Source organism: Mirounga angustirostris, unplaced genomic scaffold, assembly GCF_029215605.1.
Source record: "Mirounga angustirostris isolate CCGP_5_RB_7025 unplaced genomic scaffold, mMirAng1.0.hap1 SCAF_9, whole genome shotgun sequence".
Lineage (NCBI taxonomy): Eukaryota > Metazoa > Chordata > Mammalia > Carnivora > Phocidae > Mirounga > Mirounga angustirostris.
Window position 1 is genome coordinate 122,834,906 of NW_026991717.1, and position 19,421 is coordinate 122,854,326.

The window sequence follows — 19,421 nt, forward strand, 5'->3', positions numbered from 1 at the left end:
GGTATTATATAGGACTGATGAACCACTGAACTCTACCTCTGAATCTAATAATACACTATATGTTAATTAACAGAATTTAAATTCAAAACAAAAAAACAAAACAAAAAAGGAAACAAAAACAAACAAAAAGAATGGAGTAGATTCGTAACAGACAATTCAGTAGGAAATTGGGGAAAAATATCAATGATGTGATAAATAAGGCCCATATCAGGCCAAAAGATGAGAAACTCTAGAAAAGACAAAATGTGAAAAATGTTCATCATCTAGTAATGATGAAAATGCAAATTACAACCATGATGAGACACTATAAACACCTAACATACTGGCTATAATTGAAAGTCTAATAATACCAAGTATTTGAAATGATGAAAAGCAACATAAATTCTCCCGCATTGCCAGTGGTAGTGCAAATTAAGGCAACCACTTTGGAAACCGGTTTATTAGTATCTACTAAATGTGAAGGCACCTATCAATTGCACTACATGTTACATACCAACAGAAATGCATGTACATAGGCACTAAAATCATGTATGAGATTACTCACAGCAGCCTTATTTGTAATAGCCCAAAATTTGAAATAATTCAAATATCATGTTAAAATACATTGCAGTAAATCTATACAATGGAATACCAAGGAGCAGTAAAAATGAACAAACTGGAAGTACTTGACACAACGCCCAGAAATATCATAACCTTAAGGATTAGCAAAAAACAGACACAAAAAACCTTGCCCTATAGGATTCCACTTACGTAAAAATTCAAAACAGTCAAAATTAACCTATGGGGTAAAAAGTCAAAATAGTCATCTCTGAAAAAGAAGGAGTAATTAGTGATTGGGACAGGGAATGAGGAGGCTTCTCGTGCACTGGTAATGTTTTATTTCTAGATCTGGGTGGTGGTTACATGGGCCTGTTCACCTTGTAATAATTCACTGAGTCATACACTTTTCTGTAAGTAAATTATCTCCAAATTTAGAAAATTAAAAATTAAAAAACAAAAAACAAAGCTTCAGCAGGTTCTGCTATAAATTGACAGGTTCCACTCTAGAATATATGACAAGAGCCAGAAGATCATTTAGTAAGTTATAAAGGTCTGGGAGCTACATTCTTCAAAGTATGTGTTCAGTTCCTGTTTAGATAGTATGTAAATCAGACGACGGCATAGACTTCTTGCTGTGTGAACCACTGCAATTAACTAAGAAAGGCTCCAAAGTGTTAATCTCAGAAAATACTTTTGTTTTTGAAGTACGATAGTTCAAGTATTTTAGACTGGCACAACTTAAACTGAAGTTTTTGGTATGCTTTGAAAACTCTAGGACTTTATGTAAAAAAAAGGAAGTATCCCATTTCCTGATCACACATCAGCATCACCTGACATATCATCAGGCACTAACTGCAAAGATTTTGTCTATTTCAACAAAAGACAGACATTGTATCTTCACCTCTCCAGGGCACTTGGTAGGAAATCAGCACCAAAAGCACAAGAGGAATGTGCTTTTATGTGGCCAGATGTTTATTCAAATTTTTGAAACGGGCAAATTTCACTGCAAGAAGAGTAACTAAGTTGATCTCTTTAAAAATAGAGCATATCCATCTCTTAGCATATGTGGCCAATAAATTCAAACTCCAAAATAAACTCAACATATCTATGTAAAGAACTGTAAACACAATAAAAACAGCAGAAAAAAATATCTGCCTATATTCAGAAACTTTCAGTTTGAATAAAACATGTTAAGAAAAAAAGTCTGTCTGCTACGATTCCTGGTCTTGAAAAAACAAAAGGTACTGTGGGATATGAATAAATACACATTGCTCCTGAAGTTGGTAAATTTCCAAGTTTGACAATTTCTATTGATTTTTTTCTCCTAAAAAAAACAGAGAAACAACTGATGATGCAAAGAAACAGACACTGTATGTACTTCATTTTTCACTTTAATTCCACAAGGACAGTGATTTGATAAAAAGAAACCACTGAATAATGACTGTCAACAGTCTGAGTTTGAGATAATAAAACTTGAGAATTAGGGGTATTTTCAATTGGCATTATGTCCAACAACAACAGACAGCAAGGTCTTTGCAGCAATTCTGATTACAGATGTATGTGAAATAAAAATACTGAAAATACTTAATGAGGAGTGCTACAGAGTCACTACCAAGAAATTCCGTATTTTTCAAACATCATTTAACACAAGCCATGGAATCACTGGGTCTCTTCTGAATATTCATAAGGAAACTCTAAAATATTAAATAATAACTCTATCTCTGATATATTACCACTATAAACATTTAAAACTTTAATACCCCAAATTTATTAATATTTTATAAGAAGTACAAGAATATATTTTAGACAAAATGGCACATGTCACCCAAAAAGTTAAAATCTACTAAGCTTAACTATGATTATGATGAGCCCAGCCACACTATCATCTGCATATGAATTTATTTATTTATTTATTTATTTATTTATTTATTTATTTATTTATTTATTAACAGAGAGTTCTTACCACATCTGGTTTTTGGGCTTCATTAAGTTTTTCTGTCAATTCTTCCAAAGCTCTTTTTGTTTCAGCATCCGACCTAGGCAAAGAAAAATATTTTAAGTTGGCTGAGAAAATATACACAATTAGTTAAATTTACAACATAATAGTTATTACATAATACTCTACTGCAGTGGTTCTTAAACATTAGCCAACATATGAAACACCTGGAGGACTTATTAAGACGGACTGCTGAATCAATAGATCTGCAATAGTGCCCAAGAATATGCATTTCTACAAATCCCTAGCTGATGCCGATGGTGCTGATTTGGGAATGACACTTGTGTTACAAGTAAGCAGAATGGGATCCTAAAATCACAAAGTTAAGTCACCAGGTTTCACAAGAAACTTGACTTCTAATTTGGCTTAAGTAAAGTTTCTCTGCCTCACACATGCCTCTGTGTCATACAAACTATCAGCAGACCATACCAGCCCATGGATCAGAAGATTCCCAGTCCACCACTGCACATCCAAATGATCATTTAAACTAAATAAATAAATCATCCCTACAACTTCCCCTTTGTCTTCTTATAGGATAAATTTCTAAAATTCATGTTCCTAGTGCTTAATTTGTACCCTTTCTTCAAATGTGTAAAAGCTACATAATAAAGCAATCCAAGAACATACTATATTAGAATGCTGACACCATTCTACTAATTTTATTAACTTGTCAAAACTAAACACCTAGTTTTTAATTAACTAACCCTTACTGGCTTAAAAGATTAACAATAAACATAGCTCAACAATGTAGCTCAAAATTCAGGAACTTAATTTCTTTATTCATACCAGCTATATCAAGAAACGATCCTGAACCACAGGTGGTTCCATAAGTGGTAAAGAGCAAATACTCTGGGGCCATATGCCTACATCTGAATACTGACTAGACCACAAACCCCATTTGAACTCCAGCAAGTTGAGTTACTTCATCTCTCTGTGCCCCTTTCCATATCCAAAAATTGGAAAAAATAATAATGATAATAATAATAATTTGGGTTGTTGTAAAATTTAAACCTAAATCTATCTGACATGAAGTAACTGTTAAATAATATTAACTACTAGTAGTAGGAGTAATAGTAAGGTATTTAATTCTTTTTTTTTTTTTTTTTTTTTTTTTTTAAAGATTTTATTTATTTATTCATGAGAGACAGAGAAAGAGGCAGAGGGAGAAGCAGGCTCCCAAGGAGCAGGGAGCCCGATGCGGGACTCGATCCCAGGACGCTGGGATCATGACCTGAGCCGAAGGCAGACGCTTAACCATCTGAGCCACCCAGGCGCCCCAGGTATTTAATTCTTATTACTAAATTTCCTGCCTTCCTCATTTAAAGGCAGGTAAGTTATATAGACTACAGTTGATAATCACAGATTTACATTTATAGCTTTGACCCCATTTTTGCTATAGCAACACAAAGCTGGTGTGTGGAATGATTTTGTCAGCTGGAATGGGAGTTAGCAAGTGAACTTGGTAAACAAACTTCCACTCAGCTTTGTTGTTCCCTCATCACTGTTGTCTATAGATTGTGACTCTTGAGAAGGGATAAAAAGTTTGGTTTCTTGTAAAAATATGGCCTCCAAATGAAAAACAACTGTCACTGCTGATGATGAAAATGAAAAGACAGTGAAGAAATTTTAAATAAAGTGATACTTGTTGGGAACTACCCAGAATTGATAAAACTGCAAAGACTTGTCAGATATAAACCACTCACTTTTGAAGATTTCAACTGAAAGCTAAAATATCAGATTGGTCTCTGCCTCTGCCTCTCACCCCCTCCAATGTATTTGCAAATCGACCTCTTTGCTAAGGTCTCGCAATGTATCCCTCTGTAATGGCAGCACTCCAGTATAGTAAGTTAAAATGTTTTTAAAAATATGAAATTAGGGGCACCTGGGTGGCTCAGTCTGTTAAGCATCTACCTTCGGCTCAGGTCATGATCTCAGGGTCCTGGGATCAAGCCCTGATGAAGGCTCCCTGCTCAGAAGGGAGTCAGCTTATCCCTCTCCCTCTGCTCCTCCGCCTGCTCATGTACGAGAGCGCACGCTCTCTCTCACTCTCAAATAAATAAGTAAAAATCTTTAAAAATATATATGAAATTAATTTGGCTAACAAGGAGTCATAGTACATTCTAAATTCAAAGGATTTTTAAACTGTTCCTTTAATAAATTTTAAAATACTGGTATAAAAACAGCACTGTTTTTTAAATTCATGTAAACATGTCATTTACAGAACTTATTGTGTTCTTCTAATAACTCATGCCTCCAACAAAAACCGTATTCTGTTTTTACCGGCTTCTTCTGGCAAGTTCCCGATTGAAATCATCTCCAAGCCGAACTTGTTCACTGCTGAGGTCTCGGAGGGACTGATGAAAAGCATGAAGCTGGTAAAGACAAAACACAGTTATCCATTTAGGATTCTGTTTAATTCTTCCATGAAGATTCACTAAGGTTAGTAAGAACTTATTTTTTGCACTAATGCCCAAATTTTATAATGTTATTAAGACATAATAAAATACATGTCTATTCTGAAAGAAATATTTTTCCAAAGAAAAGCAATTTTTAAAAAGTTACATATAACTTTTTATATATAAACCATCACATCCTTTATAGTACAGTAATTCTGGGCCTTTTAGATACCCTAAAAGAAAAAAAAAAAAGTCAGCAAACTTTTTCTGTAAAGAGTACAACAGCAAATATTTCAGGCTTTCAGGCTATATGATCACTGTCTAAATTACTCAATGCTGCCATTTTAGCACAGAAGTAGCCATAAACAAATGAGCATGGCTGTGTTACACAATAACTCTATTCAACTAGACCACATGCCATAGTATGCCAATCCACACTGCAGAGAAACTCTTACCCACGTGCACCAGGAGCCATGTACAATAATGTTTGGAGCAACACTGTTCATAATGAAAACACCGAAAATAAACCAAAAGCCCATTAAGAACAGAATGGAGGAGCGCCTGGGTGGCTCAGTCGTTAAGTGTCTGCCTTCAGTTCAGGTCATGATCCCAGCGTCCTGGGATTGAGCCCTGCATCGGGCTCCCTGCTCAGCGGGAAGCCTGCTTCTCCCTCTCCCACTCCCCCTGCTTGTGTTCCCTCTCTCGCTGTCTCTCTCTCTGTCAAATAAATAAACACAATCTTGAAAAAAGAAAAAAGAACAGAATGGATAAGGTGCCTGGGTGGCTCAGTTGGTTAAGCAACTGCCTTCAGCTCAGGTCATGATCCCGGGGTCCTGGGACTGAGTCCCATATCAGGCTTCCCTTGCTCTGCAGGGAGCCTGCTTCTCCCTCTCCCTCTGCCTGCCATTCCCCCTGCTTGTGCTGTCAAATAAATAAATAAAATCTTTAAAAAAAAAAAACCAGAATGGATATAAATAAATTATGATATATTCTCCCAGTGGAGTATAATATAGCAGTAAAAATGAAATGCTCAAACCTACCTACACATTAGTAAGGCTGAATGTCAAAAATGTAACATCAATTGAAAAAAAGCAAAAGAAGACATACAGTATTATTCCACTTATATAAAGTTTAAACAAAGAGAATACTAAACAAGATGTAAGTAGTGCAAATGTTTTGTTTTATTTTTAAAGCAAGAGAATGATTAATATAAAAGTCAGGATAGTTGACAGCCCTTGGGGAAGGGAAGAGTGTAAAAGAGCCTTTAGGGGTATGATAATGTTTTGATTCTTGGCCTGGGTGGTGGTTACATGAATTTTTCTTTAAATTATTGTACTTTTAACTGTAAATATGTATACCACATATATATGTGTATACTATAATTTACAACAAAAAATTAAGCTATAGAGATTTGCAGAAACAACAAATTCATTCATTTCAACAAATGCACATTGAGCAACTAATCAGTGCCGGCAACTGTGGTAGGAAACAAGGGGCTCAGAATTTAACATGGGAGATAGACATGCAAACAAAATGACAAATGATGTGCAGGGCATTAAGAAAGTACACAGTCGGGGCTCCAGGGTGGCTCAGTCGTTAAGCGTCTGCCTTCGGCTCAGGTCATGATCCCAGGGTCCTGGGAATAAGCCCCGCATCAGACTCTCTGCTCGGCGGGAAGCCTGCTTCTCCCTTTCCCACTCCCCCTGCTTGTGTTCCCTCTCTCACTGTGTCTCTCTCTGTCAAATAAATAAATAAAATCTTAAAAAAAAAAAAAAAAAGTACACAGTCAATGTGGAGCTAAAGGTCATCTTAAGAGACTTAAAGTCAGGAAGAACAGTTAAAAAGAAAGGAGTGGAGGTAATACAGTAAATGAAGAGCAGACCATTCACTTGGGTTTTGCCATGGTTTTCCAGTTTTGCAAACCAGAACCCTAGGACTCAACCTTGACACCTCCTTTTCAATCATTCCCACCCTCCCCAAATGGTCATCTGATCTTCAAGACCTTTTATTTTACCCACCAGATAGCTTTTAAGTCTACCCCCAACCCCATTCTCTCCAACTCCATTTATCCTAATCCAAATAACTAGCATCTCACACCCACAACACAGCAATATCCTCTTAATTGGTTTGCCCACACTGATTCCATTTTTCCACACTAGAGGTGGAGTGATCTTTTCAAAATAACTGTCACCCCCTTACAAGGCTGTGCAGTCTCAGCCCTTCATATGTCTTCAGCCACATGGCCTTCTTTAAGCTGTTCATAGGTGTTAGCTTCCTTCTGCCAAAGTATTTGTTCTACCTAAAATGACTCACTCAACTTTCAGGTCTCAGCCCATCAGCCTTTCTTCAGGAAACCTTCCCTGACTGGGGCAAGTCCCTCTACCACACACTCCCATGGCCTATGCTTTCTGCTGTAGCTTGCAACTCAGCTCACAGTTAAGGGTGTATTTGTGTACTTATTTGATTAATAAGTAGCCCCCCACACACACACCCAGATTACAAGCTCCAGGAAAAGGTAAGTTTTACTTATTCCTGTTTCCAAGCACAAGCACTGTCCCAGAACACTAGCACTAAATAAATAGAATGAAAGAGTAAATGAATCATGCTAGGATATTGTTCTCTGCTCCAGGCTTCATTATATAATCCACTCTAGCAAGTTGCACCTACCAAAAAAATAAGTAACACAGTAAAGGAAAAGTTTCTACAAGGCATCTTCTTGTGCACTTGGTTCTGTTACTTCTATCCTAAGCTATAACAAGTAAAAGCTACAGGTGAGTATCCTGACAAACTTTGAGCCCGCAATCCCGAAACAACCAAAACATAGATGTCAAAGTCAGCAACATCCTCTAGTCCCTTATCTAATTAATTTAGCTACCCAAGGCAACAAGAAACATTTTTTCAGCTCTTGTAGGGAAGTTTAAAGTAGAAAAAGAAATATATCTGTAGAACTAATACATCCAAAATCTTCAGTGAATACATGAAATACACAAAAAAAGTATAAAAGGTCTTGCTTCTATTAAGTAGCTCCATCAGTGATTCAACAATCAGAAAAACACTAATGAAAAAAATCAATAGGTTAACAACACAGGACTAACTTGTTTATATGAAACAAAGTAGCTGACTTAGCAGGGCTACAGAAGAGTGAGCCACCCGAACAAGGAAACAAAACATGTCCAGCTTAACTCACCTTTAAATGTTCCACAAAACATCCTCCTCCATTACAAAATTCAAAGTAAATGATAATTATTTATTGAAAATAAAATAGTTTACTTGGTTTAAAAATATATATATATCAAATAGAGATTACAGAATAATACAAAGTACCTGGCCCATGTCATCAGGCTCCCGAACAAATCGGACACCAGTTCTGGACCTAATTCGCTTAGTACCCTTTTGATCCCCATAGTCCTTGAGGGGTGAGGTAGGTGGAAACCGGTAGCTCTCTTTAGAGATAAAAGAAAAAAAAAGAGAATAAAAACAAGCAGGAGAAGAAACAATCTAAAATTTTGTTTAGATTGGCCCTAACACAGACTATTTCCCAAGTATCTTGCTAGGGCCACAAAATCAGCACTAATCTTGCTCTTAAAGCGATAAAATGAGCAACAGAAATAACTTGGAGATAGAAAACATTAAAGGTTTTAATTTGCTATACTTTTCAAAGATGTAATATAGTATTTCCCTTATTTAAAAATAATAAATTGGCAAATAAAAATAACTTTTATGTCTTTCTAAAATATAAATTAAACAATTTTTCAAACAAACTAATCTAAAATCTGAACATTGTTTAAAAAAATCAATAAAAACTACATAAAAATAGCTAATTGTGTCCAATTTTTAATCCTTATTATGATCAACAGCAATATTAACAATGTGGGCTACTAATGTTCACTTCTATGTAAATCACCTCTCTTCACTGCAGACTTCTCTGTTCTTTTCTATTCTAAGTCTTTTCCATTCAAATGTGATCTCAGTGTTGTAGAAAAGTATTAAGATTAACTACAGGCAAACCAAGTGTTACATCTTTAACCTAGCCGTTGAAATCTAGCTTGGCACCAAAGATAAAATTCACCTGTTCTTAACAAGTGTCATAGGATATTTCTTAATCAGACTTTGAAAAACTATGAAGCCGGGACAAGACTTCTCATCTAGAAAGTACACCACACAGTAAATCCTATTTGTGTATTCGTTTTGATTAGGGACAGACAATTAAATCCAAGTTTTGTCAAATAAAATTCTACGTAGTCTATCAAGTCTGAGAACAAAAGTAATAGAATAACAATGTCCTACTGAACATATTTCAAAATAGTCACCACAAAATTACTGACAACTGCATCTTCTTAACCTTATTTGTATGATATTGTATATGGGTCCTATTTCTCCAAAGACTAAATGTATCCAATAATGGACTTCAGGAATATTTGTAAAACAAAAAAGAGTTTTCAAAACATCTGAAGAGTTTACCTGTCACAGTGCCACCATCGAGGTCACTTGCACTCAGACTTGTAACAGAAATACTTCTCCCTCCTGAGTTTCTCAATAAACGTTGACTCCGCAGTTGGCCTATTGATTGTTCCAAGCTTTCTTTTAACTAAATTAAAGAATATAATGAAGGAAAAGTTATTCTCTTTAAACAATTCCAAATACAAACAGACAAGAGATTTTTAAAGCTATTTCTGAAATTATCTGAGTTCCTAAAGAGAATTTATATCAGAAAAAATTTTGAAGTAAGGTATGTTAAGAACTATAAACATAGTAAAGAGAAATATTCTCAGAACCAATTCTAACATCTGGTTTTAAAAGGCATCTGTTGCTACCCATTCCGTCTATCAGCAGAATGTGAAAAACTGATCTACTACCTAAGGGCTTACAAAACCAGATTAAATGTCTAATTGATGTGCCACCCATACTTAGAAACATAACAAGGCCATATATCTGAAAGAAGAGAGAGAGTCTTCCTTCCTTCTAAATATTCCTTCAGAAGCCCCAGGTCTATAACAAATAGGAAACTAACCAGTTATCACAGTGACTTCTGCTATTAAAATAATGTACATTGCCCAACTGCATATCAGAACATCTTTTTCATTCATTCAAAGACTTCAAATACCAGAAAACTATGTGGTCAGATGTCAAACTGTTAATACATACTAGAGAATAGAGTTGTCCAAATGTTCTCTTCAGATTATTAAGGAGTCAGCCAGCAGGGGATATAAGACAACTTTTAGACCTAAAGAGCTGCATTAAATAAAAAGACACTAAATACAAAGAATAATGTCCAGAGCTATACACAGCTACAGACCTGAAAAGAGGATTCAACTGAAACCCAAGGTAACAGAGAGAAAAGCTGAGGGAAATCCACATACCCTGAACTACTGGGCAACTTCAGGTCTAGATAACTTATCCAAGGATAAATAAAAAATAATAAAAATAATGCATAGATCCATAGAACAAATCACCCATAACTCTTTAAAGAGAATGTCAAAACAAATGATTGACAGGACAGGGTTTCCTAAATTCAGCCAGAATTAAAGAGTAGAAGACCACTTATGGAGAGAACAATTTGGTTTCCTTGGGGAACCGTGCAGAAAAAAAGTAACCTCAGTTGAAGAGAAAGCACAGATGAAACAGAATGTGAATGACAAATGAGCAAATCCTTTCTCATTTTGGTTATTTGGATTTAGCTCTTCTGCAGAACCGAGGATAAAACGTCTGGATTAAAGAAATAAAATTTCAGGAGTGCACCTCTAATGTTGCTCTCATTTCTGCGGGGTGGGGGGGGAGGCTAATATTTCTGCACTCTCTGTCCCCTGCTTCCCTAATTTGGGATATACAAGATACCATCCTGCCTGAGCATTCACTGGCTATAGGACCCAGTCTAATAATCCAGAGAAATACAAAGAGAAGGCCCAGGAAAACAAGGTCTACCTTGAGAATCATTTATACGTAAGTAAAATAAAATTAAATCTAACATGTAAGTAGACCAACGATTTTACAGTGAACACGAAATAGTGTATAAGTAACCTATGATAAGCTCTGAATAAAATTAAACCATGTTAAGAAGCTCAAATCTAAACTGTAACATGAAAAAGGGATTAGAAATATAAAATGACTTTAGATCACACAAGTTAGTGACAGAACCAGCTCTATTAACTTTTTCTGTGTTTATCTTTATTATTCACATCTTTCAAGTGAGGCCTGATGACAGTATCCTTTTAGAAACAAAAGTAAGCGGTCATTTCTTGTTATTGCTTTTCTTGTGGATAGTCTGCCCTTTCTAGCTCTAATTATTAAGATTTTGTTTGACTCTGTCAATGGTCTTACTGTGATATAACAATGTGAAGTTTTATATGTAGCTATCCCATTTTTGACCCATAGAGATCATGGAATCTCTACCTTGATATCTTTCCTGTGTTATAAATTCTCAGCCATCATCTCTTCAAACATTATTTCCGCCCTTTCTCTCCTCCCTCTCTTTCTGAAAATCTGGTTATATTCAAGTAATCTTTCTACCAAATCCTATATGTCATTTATGCTCTTTTCTATATTATTCATCCTTGCATTTGTCCATTTTTCTTTTTTGGGTATCTTATGCTGGCCTATCTAATTCATTAATTCTCTCTTCAGTGTAATACCAACTGCTATTTAATCCATACTTTAACAGAATTGGTTTATTTATTTGCCTATTTTAGTTATATTATTCAGTTTCTGTAATTTTCATTTGGTTCTTTTTTGGAGTTTCCAATTCTTTGTCAAAATTCTCAATCTTGTCTTTTAATTTCTTGAACAGGTTAATCAGAATTTTTTTTATATTCTTGTGTATGTTTCTATTGTCTGGTTTTTTCCCTTGATTTTCAGTCACCTCTTATATTTTCTTATGCCTGATTATCATGCAATAGACATTGTATATGAAAAATTGTGGAGATTATTTAAAGCTCTGGATGATGACATCTTCCTCCAGAAGGGATGTGGTTTTGCTTCTAGCAGCAAGTCAGGCTAGGGTCACTAGGAAACCCAAATAACCTTAATCTGGTTAGGAACCAAGATGATTCAAAGCTGGGCTTCTGCCCCCATCAGAACAGGTCTATTTTCAGTTCATCACTTCTCTCATTTTCAGCTCATCATTTTTCCTAGGCTATCATTCTTTAGTGTCTCCAGTGAAAGCCTGAAGATTCCTGAATTCCAGTTTGGGTCTCTCTTGCCTCTCCAATCTATGGAAAGCTTTGATCCTATCCTCTCTGCTTCTAAGCCATCTCTTTTGAAATCAGCGACCGCCTTACACGAAGAAGAGTCACAAATGCACAACTCATCCTTCTGGACTTCCATTTTTGACAGGTCTTTACCAGATCTAGACTACAAAATCCCTCACTTTCTTGGTTGTTCTCTGATAGATTCATAATACTTTTTTTTTTTTTTTTTGCCTTTCTAGTTGTTCTGAATAGGAGAGGTTATCCAAAATAATCTTATCTACCAATGCCAGAAGGAGAACTTGCCATCATCCTTTTCATGTGGGTTTACTGCTAACAAATCCTAAACTGTAGCTAAATGCTGATGAATAAAATGAATTTACACACACACACACACACACACACACTCCCTACTAATAAAAACAACAACAACAACAACAACAAAAACCCATCATGGAACCATATGGAAAATATTACAGAATAAGAGAAATGATCCATTACCCCCAAATCTAGAAGTAATAACAAATGTTGGAAATTTAATCATTTCAGAAATAAGATAAAAAGTTAGACAAACTACCTGGCAACCTCATTTTAAAATTCTAAAAAGATCTATCATACACCACTGAATAGATGAACAGGCTGATATATAAAGACCAAAAACTATAATGTAAAAGGTAAATGAGACAAATATTTTTTAATTACTCCTACAAGTATCATGGCAAAAACAGGTCCTCCTCCTAAGATACAAAACTGAAAATATAATTGAATTAAAACCTACACTTCATGGGGCACCTGGGTGGCTCAGTTGGTTAAGCATCTGCCTTGGGCTCAGGTGATGATCTTGGGTCCTGGGATCAAACCCAGTGTCCAGCTCCCTGCTCAGCGGGTGTCTGCTTGTCCCTCTCCCTCTGACAACACCCCCCCCCCCGCCCGCCGCCTGTGCTCTCTCTCTCTATCTCAAATAAGTAAAATCTTTTTTTTTTAAGATTTTATTTATTTATTTGAGAGAGAGAATGAGACAGAGAGCATGAGAGAGGGGAGGGTCAGAGGGAGAAGCAGACTCCCCGCCGAGCAGGGAGCCCGATGCGGGACTCGATCCCGGGACTCCAGGATCATGACCTGAGCCAAAGGCAGCCGCTTAACCAACTGAGCCACCCAGGTGCCCCAAATAAGTAAAATCTTTAAAAAAAAAAAAAAAACCCTACACTTAAAGTAGCAATAACACAAGAGATACTGCATAAAATCTAATTGTGATATATGAAACCAATCTGATAACTCCTAAAACATAAAAACAAAGAGATAAAGAAATAATAAAATTATAAAAACTGTTTTAAACTCTTCAGGATTTTAACCCCTAACTAGGTGCCAAAGCAAATCAAACTTGAAATTAAATGGGGGGAAAAAAAAACACAACACTAATAAAACTCAATTTAAGATTAATGTACGATGACGGATGATGTTGTTTTGCTGATCGCTAAGTCAATGCTCCACACAAGACTGTGCTGCCGACTCCAGTTGTACAGGTTCTAAGAGCTTAGCGTGGCTACCTGTGCAGGTACCAAATGATGCTTCCATTTTCCACCTATGTCCCCATGTGAAAGACTGGAAAAGCAGCATCATGGAATATGTTATGCCATATTTTCCACCTCAACTTGAGATGAATGTATTATTTACATTTTAGGTCTATTCATTTACCGCCATTCATTTGATGTTAGACTAAAATAATTGAGACATTACTACTATGTACTGGTACGAATACAAATAAAACTTGGGCACTGAAACTGAATGGCAATTATAAAATAGTTTAACCAAATTGTCAAGACATGCTTTTAAACTTTAGCATTCTAGTTTAAAAGCATATTATGCTTCTAGTCCAGAAGTCCTCCTCTAGGCAGGGGCGCCTGGGTGGCTCAGTCATTAAACGTCTGCCTTCAGCTCAGGTCATGATCCCAGGGAACTGGGATCATCGGGCTCCTGGCTCGGCGGGGAGCCTGCTTCTCCCCCTCCCTCTGCCTCTCCCGCTGCTCATGCTCTCTCTCTGTATCTCTGTGTTTCAAATGAATAAATAAAATCTAAAAAAAAAAAAAAAGAAAGAACTCTCCCTCTAGGCAATGATGAAATAATTTGAGCATCAATGGAAATATTACCTACAATGGATTCAAACACTTCAAATGTGCATAAATTTGTGAGTTAAAAATCTTCAAGGGAGAAAAAAAACCACTGGTCACTACTGAGCATGCTAGGAAACCAACTCATTATTTTGGAAACTAGCAGATAAATGAAATCGTGTAAAACTACATAAGCTTTTAGACTAACATTAAAATAAAAATATCAGGGCGCCTGGGTGGCTCAGTCGGTTCCAAGTGTCTGCCTTCGGCTCAGGCCATGATCCCGGGGTCCTGAGATGGAGCCCCGCATTGGGCTCCCTGCTCAGCGGGAGCCTGCTTCTCCCTCTCCCTCTGCTGCTCCCCCTGTCTGTGCTCTCTCTGTCAAATAAATAAATAAAATCTCTAAAAATAAAGGAATGAGTAAATAAAATAAAAATATAAAACCTTAAAATTCTCACAGAGCTCTGAAAGTTCTGTGATGGCTCTATGTGAAAGACTCTAATCAGAGACAAAACAGAAGTCAAATTTAATGAACTGAAAAGAGAGTATATAACTCTAAAGGACTGACCACAGTGCAAAGCAAGTCTATGAAAGGGAGTCATCCAGGCGTCAATGGGGAGTCCAAATAAGAGGTGTGATCATTGAAAACATCATGATTCAGAAAGACCGGAGGGAAGCCGGGCAGTGATTTCCTCAGAGGTGCTACTTTTGCTTCTGCTTCTGTTCTTATCCACATAGTTCACACCATAGCAGCTAAAATTCTGTTTTGTTTTGTTTTTGTTTGTTTTGTTTTGTTTTTGAGGGCACAATAAGACAGTATGTAAAATAATTAGAACAGTGCCTGGGGAAGATTAGTTTGCTCAGTATATAGTTTTTCTAGGATGACTGTAGGCAATGCATAGAAGAGCAAAAAATAAATGGAATGAAAAAATGGGATTTTTACTCTGGATAAACTCTTCAGAAGAATTTGTCATTCCCTAAAAATGATTTCACTAAATTCCTCTGGCTGTATACTTAGGGACTCTTGAATAGCAACAGTATCGATATTCCCACTAACAGCAGGTATTTCTTTATAACTCCACAAAGAACTCCTTCATAATATGATTCACATTTCATTTCCAGCATTATCACTTTTCACTTTATTGTTTTACTATCAGCCGATCCCTTATTATTTATTTTTGTAAAAGAGCACACCACAAGTTTATCATTAGAAGGCAAGAAAGTAACACAACTATATGTTTTACTATCTGTGAGCAATCAGCAACAGACTTCAAAAGCAGTCATCTCTTATTTACATAGTAATATGTGAACTGAAGAGCTAGTAGCAAAGTGTGTACTTTTTGCAGTTACTCATAGTTACTAAACTTTGTTAACTGAAATTCAAATTGTGTTGTTTGGGGACTGGTGTTATTTGGCCAAACTGAGGAATGAAACTCATGCACATCAAAACCAAGCCACAAGGACTGCCTGTATTTACTTTCCAGAGTCCTCAAATAGCTGCTCCATGCATTCAGTAGTGGTTTTATAGAATACCCAGTGAACAATATGCTAACTCTACCTACGTGGGCCTGGAACTCTGGTTTGTTTTTTTTTAAGTTAAAAATATTGACTTTCCAAAATTCTTAATGGCAAACTTCTTGACCGGTCGTAGGAAGGTAAGGTTTCCAAGCAATAGTAAACAGTAGGAAACTAGGCACCAACTCCACAAACAGTTATCAGAAATGCCTAAGCAATAAATCATTCAATAAAATTTGGCTTCAATAAGAGAAAATGAGAAATGGCAAAGAACCACATGTATAAACTTTCTTGGTAAATATAGAGCAACAGTAACTACTTCACTAATAATCACTGTACCTCACAAATTCACATTCACAGCAAAACTAATTCCATCCTTGACTATGCTCGTTTTGAGAGAGAAAAAGAAAATCACACAAAAAATAGTCACTAGAAAATTCTTAAAAGATACTTACCCTTATTCCACAGAGACCATAATAGAAATAAACTAGGACTAGTCATTATTCACATATACATATAATAGCTACCAAATAATCATCAAATAATTAGCTTCCATACAAATGAAAAATACAACTTAAAAAAAAAAAAAGCCAGCAATAACCTTGGTAAAAATTATAAGTGCTGCACTTTAAAGTAGGCTCGGGGGTGCCTGCGTGGCTCAGTCGGTTAAATGGCCGACTCTTGGTTTCAGCTCAGGTCATGATCTCAGGGTCCTGGGATCAAGCCCAATCTTGAGCATCAGCGCAGAATCTGCTGGAGGATTCTCTCTCCCTCTCCCTCTGCCCCGCCCCCTGCTTGTGTGCGTGTGCGCATGCATGCACATTCTCTTTCTCTCTCTCTCTCTCTCTCTCTCTCTCTCTCTCTCTCTCTCAAATAAATACATCTTAAAGTAGGCTTGAATTTTGGAAACCATGTAAAGATCCCATTCAGTTTCTTCAGATACTTTTCTCACTCTAAATTGTCTCTTATTTACATACCAAGAAAAAACGTCCCCTAACATAACAGATTCTACAGAAATGCATGCAAATTTGCATAGTTAAGCAGAAACTGGAAAACATTCTGCCTGAAAATTGAGTTTTGTTTTCACCTAACACTAAAGAGTCAGTATTTAGCAAACATTCACAATATATACAGCACCAGTGACCATAGAAAGTTTGTGTTATAAATTTAGATGTATCTACAATAATGACATGTAAAAATAAATTGAAGTACTTCGATTTACAAATGATAGAGGTCAGCTTGACAAAATCCAGGGCAGAAGCGCAAGCAGAAAAGAGGTCATTTTAAAAATTCTGTCCAGGATAATGATGTCATCCATAGGCACTTTGATTAACTGCTTTTATGCCTGGCTTTCCTTCACTGCCTATTTCTCTACAGAATGCCAAAGTTTATCTGACAACAGACTGCAAAATATATTGGTTGTAGAGCAGTTAATTGTATCAGCTCTATTTTGGTTCCTTACAGTCTATTTGTCTTCTACTATTAAAAACAAGAAGAGGAAGAGGAGGAGGAGGAGGAGTTTTAAAAAATTAAACAAGAGTGTAAATTTATGGTTTGCATATTTTTCTGGTCCCACCATCTGTTGCTGAGATGTATTTTTAAAATGGTTGCTACTATTTTATTTTTTATTTACCAAAAGATCATTAGCTCCAGGTGCTTTGCCTAACCTCTCTCCATACGCTGATTTATGGAACTATAAGTGCATGATAGTATTCCCGAAATTGAGAAATTCCCTTTCAAATGATACATTTTTATTTATGTAACTATTTTGTTTTTAAATGAAATCATATATTCAAAGCCCATATATCATACACATTCTAATAATTTGGAAGTATTTTTAAAATATTTGTATGTAGTTATTTTAAGTATCAATAAATGAGCACTCACGGAATGTGTTCTTAATAGACATACTCATGAATAGAAGATAGACAAAAAGCAATATTTTGTATGTTTTAACTTAGCATATACTTTGAAGTCAAAATAATCAGACATACATATCCCTGTGAGTGTTGCAACACATTATGTTGTTTATTGTCACAATGATACACAAATGAAACTGGGTTTAGGCCCAATGAATTCAAAGAAAGGAAAGTAACCTGTTCTGAGTGCCTAGAATATACCAAGTACTACATTAAGAACATAGCCAATGCTTGAAGGTAAGGATTATTGGATGAATTAAAGAAACAACAAAAACATGAATGTTTAGCAAGTGTCTAAACAGTGTGACCACATTAATAACTGTTAGTTATAATGAGGGATATAGGACAATGTTCATTTTTCAGATGATGAAATTCAAGTTCAGAGAAGTTTAATACCTTGTCCAAAGTCACTAAAATGGTTTCAGGATTAAATCAGGATTAAATTTCAAATCTGACTCCAGAGTCTACATTTTTCCATTAGCCTCAAAGCAAAATTCTATAAAAATTATTCTCCTGTCTAGCAATTTCATGGACTTGGTAATGTAACTTTAAATATAAGACTTTAAGAACCTAATTCCTAAGATCCAAAACATATTTACAAAAAGGAGGTAGTAGCAGAATTTAACTGCTTGACTATAATTTTTTACCCATAGACTTTTTTTTCTTTTTTTTAAAGATTTTATTTATTTATATGACAGAGAGAGACAGCGAGAACAGGAACACAAGCAGGGGGAGTGGGAAAGGGAGAAGCAGGCTTCCCGCTGAGCAGGGAGCCCGATGCGGGACTTGATCCCAGGACCCTGGGATCATGACCTGAGCCGAAGGCAGATGCTTAACGAGTGAGCCACCCAGGCGCCCACCCATAGACTCTTACTACTTAACATTAAACTGAATAATTTTCACCTTCAGGACAATTAGTAAAACTCAGCCAGGAAAACAAGGGGCAGATAACCTTCAGCTTTGGGATATTACAAGTGGTTTGTGCCTGGCCCTAAACCATTACCATTATCCTTCTGGGATGTCACTATATTTGAGAACTGAAACCCATTGAATACAAGAAAAAACCTGAACTTTATTATTTAACATTCAAATTCTTTCAAAGTCCATATGCCAGATGGTAACATCCTATTACTCCCAAAGGGAAATTTTAATCAGAGTGCCTAATTAGAAGAAAAATTACCTGTTAATGCAAGTCTCTAAGTTCTAATTTGATATTACTATATTCTCATCAATCTTTACCTTAAAAATGAACTTAATCAGTCTGCTGATTTGAATCAAGACAACTGTATTTTTCTCATATAACCAATAGTAACTAGTGTAGCCTCAGCTGGTAGCCTCAGCTGCAATCCAAATTTCTACTGCAAAAGGTATTAACTTTTCATGTTGAATATTCTTTTTTTTTTAATAGTCTTCCTTGAGGGCATTCCATTTTTATAATATTAACACAAAAACAGACCCTGCTCTCTCATGAATAGGAACACATAGTTCTAGAAATATTTTAAACACTAGGCTTATCAACTGTACTATTATATACAGGAGTACAATACGTTCCAACTCTTCATAGTAAGCTTTCAAATAAAACCTTCCCCACAGGTCCTCTTTTGCCCAAATATTCTCAGACCTCCAAAGAAATCTACAGCATGAGAAATAATGTAAGATGACACTTCCATAAAGTCATTAAGTTCATTGCACCCAAAGACCCTAAGACATACTATCCAACTAAATATGGCTCATTGGCTGAAGCAGCTGCAAAAAAGGCTCGTGAA

General features: G+C 36.0%; 2 protein-coding genes across 15 annotated transcripts in view; one reads left to right on the forward strand and one right to left on the reverse strand.

The window, feature by feature from the left end:
* Nucleotides 1–19,421, reverse strand: part of CEP128 (centrosomal protein 128) — a 393,611-nt gene that overhangs the window by 349,795 nt on the left and 24,395 nt on the right. For all 14 annotated transcript variants that reach the window (XM_064571430.1, XM_064571438.1, XM_064571431.1 and 11 more), the window contains 4 exons: nt 9,394–9,520; nt 8,257–8,375; nt 4,817–4,908; nt 2,504–2,576 (listed from right to left, as the gene is read on the reverse strand). In XM_064571430.1, the coding sequence (XP_064427500.1) occupies nt 2,504–2,576; nt 4,817–4,908; nt 8,257–8,375; nt 9,394–9,520 (411 nt within the window). The remainder of the gene's footprint in view (nt 1–2,503; nt 2,577–4,816; nt 4,909–8,256; nt 8,376–9,393; nt 9,521–19,421) is intronic.
* Nucleotides 1–19,421, forward strand: part of LOC135361638 (large ribosomal subunit protein uL11-like) — a 110,095-nt gene that overhangs the window by 70,751 nt on the left and 19,923 nt on the right. The gene's annotated exons all lie outside the window — the stretch shown is intronic.